Source organism: Procambarus clarkii, chromosome 6, assembly GCF_040958095.1.
Source record: "Procambarus clarkii isolate CNS0578487 chromosome 6, FALCON_Pclarkii_2.0, whole genome shotgun sequence".
Classification (NCBI taxonomy): Eukaryota; Metazoa; Arthropoda; class Malacostraca; order Decapoda; family Cambaridae; genus Procambarus; species Procambarus clarkii.
This window is the reverse complement of record NC_091155.1, coordinates 9,540,670-9,546,669: the sequence shown is the minus strand read 5'-3', so window position 1 is coordinate 9,546,669 and position 6,000 is coordinate 9,540,670. Positions and strand designations below refer to the sequence as shown.

Sequence of the window (6,000 nt, the reverse complement as noted above, 5' to 3'; positions counted from 1 at the left end):
TCCTACCTATGTGGACCAAGGCTTTTAACGTAAGATAGTGTGGTAAAGTAATTATTGTTATTGGTGTGAATGTATATGGCGGGGTTGTTAAGGGGTTAATAAATAAGTTAATTGGTTAAAGGAGTATCCATTCTTCCTGTGTAGGAGATCTGATCTACCTCTAGGCTGACAATTTCAGTAATAAGCCACTATTAGTTTACTCTTATATGTTTCTTGGGGGGCCGGGCCTTTAAGATCTCCATTACTTTGGTTACATCTTGATGCTAACTTCTGACCCTACTCTAAATTAATACTAGATCCCCCATAGTACAACTCACTATTTATAACACTGACATTTATAATAAATAAATATTGAAAGAAAACAAAAAATTAGAGATTAGAGGCGCCAGGTGCATGTGGTTGTGAGCCAACTGTGCCAACCACTGCTACCACAACCAACACAGTCACAATCTAGCAGTCATAACCACAATCTGTTGGACGTCAGGTTGTAACAAATAACTTGTCCAACTAGTTGCAGCAAGTGTGATATATAATTTCATCATCCAACTGCAATCTATTTTAGGATTCAAATGATAAGTAAAGATTATTTTAGGAAAATATCTATATATTTTCATTACTGTATATATATACATATATATATATATACATAGTCTATCTTCACATTGCCAATACTAATTACAATCTACACACACACACACACACACTATGACAGCTATTTATACATCTGATAACTTTTGTCTTGTGAGAATGTTACTTTATGAAAACCAGCCCACAACACTGCAGACTTCAATGTTCTACCTTACAACTAAACAAATTTGACTTGATAAGTTCCACTCTCATGAGCTTAAATTGTTTGTTATATATAACAAACCCGGGGAGAGGAGGGGAGCAAATTTCTAAATTTGTTTCCAAAGAATTTGTTAGATAAATTATTTGAATAATGCCACATCTATGTTGCATGTATTTTATACCATTATTGACTAAGTTGGTAAAATTACAACTTGTATCACTAATACTAACAATTAATGTACTTATTTACATGTTAAACAACTAATAAGACTTCCAACACCTATGATGCACATTTACAACCTTCTAAAAAATTATGGTTGTTTTAATAATATCAAAGTTGGGGGCAACTCAAAGGAACACAAGCATGATACTGTACTTTACTGTTGTGATTTGGTCAAATTATTCTCACTACATATTTGTACAACACTATTACAACCTGGAATATGATAAAGTGTAGGATGATCAGGGTATTAAGAAATCAAATTAGTTAGTGTAAGCCACACCTATATACTTATTGACACTTGTCATTCCCATTAGTGTACAATAAAATCTTGTCAAACTGCTTGCATCTCATCGAAATTTTGTGACTGCATCCTGCTGATGCTTCATCTTTTTTATTTAAAAAGAATTTAACAATTTTGATTGAACAATTTGGCATTAAGAAATTGGGTAACTATGACAGGATGCTGATTTTTAGTCAAAATGAAGGACTCAGTTCTCTGCAGTTTCTTTCATCTTGACAAGAGGTGTATTCTTAGCCACATTATCACCTTGACTGAAGAGGACTTTCTCCACCACACCCGGGCTGGCGGCCTTGATCACATACTGTTGAAATAAAAAATGCTGTTTGTCACATAAAATTACAGGTCTAACTAAAGGTTCAGTTTAAGGATCTGATTACACTAATAACAAACTGAACACAGTTTGAATGCACATGCACCCCAGGGGTAAGGAATCCCTGGGCTAGCATACAATATATCTTTTTACAGTGTGGTGTAACTACAGTGGTTATATTTTAATTGCAACCCAAATATCTCCCAAGGTCTTCCTATCTCTAGACATGATCAAAGTGCAAAACAAGTAGGGCCAGGAATAGGTGGAAAAAGCAATGGGTGGAGAAAGTGTAAATGGAAAAAGGAAGAAAAGGGGAGGGGGGGGGGAGGTGTTGGAAATAGATGGGGCAGAATGGGCTTGTAGGGAAGGGGAGGGGGGGTCTGGAGGCATTATTAAATGAGGCAGGAGAAATGGTGTAATTGTGCTTGGTAGGTTTAAACATCCAACCAACTTGTACCATATGACCTTGTACCTTGTATCATGCAATTATGACAATTTTATACAATGATGAAGACTGCATTCACGTAGTAAAATTAATTACAATAACCACATTCATATAGCAATGTAACCATGAAACAATATTAATATTTTGTTCATGGGTCAAAGTAAACAATTGCAACATTAACCACTGCACTGTGCAAAGCACCTTTAGGCGCTCAGAGTTGTGCTAATTTTCTTTGGGGAGCCCCTACGGCTCCCCGGAGCTATCCAGGCTGATATGGATACCCAAACTATTTTGCATCAGTCAATGTGGGTGGAGTTCTAGGCCTACCGGGGACCACGAGCCAGAACCTGGCCCCCTCTCACAGAGGCACGAGGAGCAATGGCCCATAGAAATGCACATGTGATTTAGAGCATTCTATATCTGCCATCAACCGGGAGAGGCACCCAGAAAGTTAAGCGCCCCAAAACAAACCCCTATTCTGGTTAACCCTTAAAGTACGCATCACGTCATATGACGTGTTGGACGTTGTTCCAGTCAACTGCGCATCACGTCATATGATGTGTTGGAGTACTACGCAAGATTTAAACGGCCCGCGGATACACGGGGTTCACCACACCTTCATCAGGGCTCTTGTAAACAGACGGCATTTTTTTAAAAAATCGTGGGCCAAACTCCCGGGTGTTATTGGCCTCAGTATTGAGTGAGCAACCAAACCTGACGCACGCAGCATGAGCTAACAGCACTGCTGTTCAGCTTGTGACCACAGCATCGCCTAAAAATGCCAAAATATACTTGTTCATGCTATTATGTAGCGATGATATTATTACAGAAGACCCCTGACTGTGATAAAACTGACCAGGGTTCTGATAATAGCAGGATTGTGGTGATATTTAGTGCTGTGCGCCATGGAGGGAGGAGTAATGCTGTGGGAGGGAGGGTGGTGGCGATGTCTTCTGACTGTGTGGCCACCTTTTATTGACTGCACTCAGCATACCAGCTTAGTGGTTCGCTATGGTGAACACAAATGTAGATACTTATATATAACGTGGGTATAGAGGGTATAAACAGCAAGAGAAGGTTTGGAGCCGCCATTTTGGTGAGGGCGGTGGCGTCGTCTGCACGACGCCACCGTGCAGACGACGGTGTTGTTTACTGGTTACCACGATGGTCTTTGGGCACCATACCAGTTTATTTGTACAAGTATGATGAATAAAACAGGTAGATATTTATATATAATGTGTGTATATAGCGTAATAACACCACAGTATTGTTGGAGGAGAAATATTAGTGCGTCTGGTCTTGAGGGCGGCAGCCATCAGCTGACTGTGTGAGGTCCCACGTCTTTGTGCCTTTACTCACCATATAAGCTTAGATGTACAGTTATGGTGAACAAAACATGTAGATACTTATATATAACATCTGTATATAGTGAATTATAGAAAAAACAGTATTGTGGGAGGAGAATGTGGGTGAGTCAGATGACTGGAGGGAGGGCGGGAGTGGCTGGCTGGTACACGGCGGTCACTCCTCATTACTTTTTGACTCATAATAGCTACTTAGTGGTTCGTTATGGTGAACAAAACATGTAGATACTTATATATAACCTGTGCTTATAGTGTAATAACCGACAAAGTATTTGTTCACTGGTTGATGAACATAATTGAATCAACAATATGCACACCATATTTTTGAGTACAGCGATGATTCACTCATTTTATTATATAAATATATCAAACTACACACTATTGAATAATATTACAGCAAAAAAACTATGAAAAATCAATCAGAGACATTGAAATAATTAAGTAATTATCTCTTTGTGGCAACTCCGGCCTGACAGCTGGCGAGCAACAGACCGCCTGGGACGCATGCTGAGTCAGCGCCTATAATTTGCCAGACTTCCCCGCCCTATAGCGGGCAATATATGCCACTTACGATTTTTTTATTATTTTTCCCGTGATCAGTGAACACAAATTAACAGGTTAGGAAGAAAAAATAATTTTGTTTTTTTTTCAAAATGACATGCGCCTGTGGGGATGACAGGATATTAAACCCCAAGCATGTTAAGGGTTAAAACAACAAAAATCGCCAACAAGTGGATAGAACTCCCCAAAAGAAAAATGAGCAAACAGGCATGATGTCACACGAGCCGTGCAGCACGTCTGCGAAGCTGCCCCCATCCCTGGGAAGGGGAAGGTGGAGCCTTAGACCCCCGCGCCGGCAATCCACACCTCAGTTCCTTGGCTGATGGTATGTTGCACAGTTGTGTGACTCCAGCTCCAGTCGTCTCGGCGCTGTTTCTGTTTTCAAAGCTGCTCTTATGGTGGTCATGTGAGCAGGGAGTAATATTCTTAGGTACTCGGGCTGCATGTGCTTAGGGTCACTTTCCCTGAGTGCCTTGTAAGTACTGCCCTTAGGGCTTGGGGTTCTCTTCCACAAGTCACCTAGGGTCTACCTCTGCTGGCCTTTCGCTGCTTGGCGTTTGGTCTCCCTGAGTGTGTGTGGGTTTCCACCCTAGTTTGCCTTGGGGAAAGTGGTAGTTATTGCACTGGTGGGGCGTGGGGTACTGCGTAGCTAGTTTTCACCTTTCACAGTGGCCGGCTCTGTTCTCTTCGGGTACGTTGTCCTCTTGCGAAGTTTTTCTTTTCTTTCTGTTTTTGCCTAGTGGGAGGGGTCTGCCTTGTTCTCCCTTATATTAGGGTTGGTGGTACCCCCTGCTTCACCCTCGTGAGTGGACACGTCCCATGAGTTCAGCTTTTAGCAGTTTGCTTGGTAGTTTGGGACGCCGGTTAGCAGTACCCTGCCTGGGATGACCCTTAGCAGACCCAGTCTAGGGGCCCTGGAAAACCCTGTGGGGACACTCGGGTTCAATGGAAGAGTCCTCGGGTCCTCCAGCCGTAGCTCTGGGGTCTGACCATTGGGCCCGCTCTCTTCCTGCTCTTTCGGCCGCCCCGGTTTTTTCCTTGTGAGGCCAAGACTTTGGAGGCCGACTCGTCCTTGGGGCCTGAAGTGATGGTTCCCGTGGGTCCTGGGAACCACCAACCAGGAAACCACAACCCCTTGGTGTGGGGTTGGGGAGGGGCTGACTTGAGGGGCATTTGGGCCCCGTTGGACCCCGTCTGGGTTTTCCGACCTTCTGAGCAGGCTTACTGTTACAAGGGGTTTTATTTTTCCTCCCCCCCCCCCTCTGCGTACAAGTTGACTTTGGGCATCGGCCCCTCTCCGGGTTCGGTTCTGTGTCCCTTTGGGTCCTGCATGTCCATGGGTCATGGATGCTATTAGGTGCATCTGTACCTCTGTGATTATGTGCTTGTTGATCTCGGATCTCAAAGGTTCGAGTTGATCTTCGATGCGTCTGCATTATTGGAATGTCTGTTGCTTTCCGGTGGGGCTTACCTCCAGTCCTTTCTTGGACTCATTGGTACTCTTCCGTCCATCCTCAAACAAGAGAGGGCAAAAGGGGGAAGACATCCTAAGAGCCAAGGCCCAAGCGGATTCCACAGAGGAGGCAAGCACCGTCTGCTGACACGCAAGTCGGGAGGCATAAAACAGAGCCACCGCATCCCGCAAGATCGGCGCGAAAAGCTTCAGCAAGGCAGCCAATGAGCGAGTCGCCGAGGCCAAGGCGCCAGACACAGGAACAGCCCTAAGCACCCCCACATCCTCCGTGAGCCAGTAGGAAGACAGCTCCAGGAGGAAAAAGAAGCGCAAGGCTGCAACCAAAAGGCCCCGAGCGCACAAGTCCTCCGCCACCTGTGCCGCCGAAAGAGAGGGAACCTGCACATGGAGCTGAACGACACCAACATCCCAGGAAAGGGCAGGAGCAAACAAGCACTCATTGAGGTGCTCAAGGTCGTCCCCCCAGGAATACCTGAAGCACCGTCGAAGCCTCCCGCCACTCAAGCATGCTGGAACGGCAGGAGTGCCAAGCC

At 44.2% G+C, this 6,000-nt stretch overlaps 1 protein-coding gene across 1 annotated transcript in view; it reads right to left on the bottom strand.

The window, feature by feature from the left end:
* Positions 1-1,150: 1,150 nt before the first annotated feature.
* Mccc1 (Methylcrotonoyl-CoA carboxylase 1) overlaps positions 1,151-6,000 on the bottom strand; it is a 115,446-nt gene continuing 110,596 nt past the window's right edge. The window contains exon 14 of the mRNA XM_069305625.1: positions 1,151-1,614. Coding sequence (XP_069161726.1) covers positions 1,501-1,614 — 114 coding nt within the window. The 3' untranslated portion in view covers positions 1,151-1,500. The remainder of the gene's footprint in view (positions 1,615-6,000) is intronic.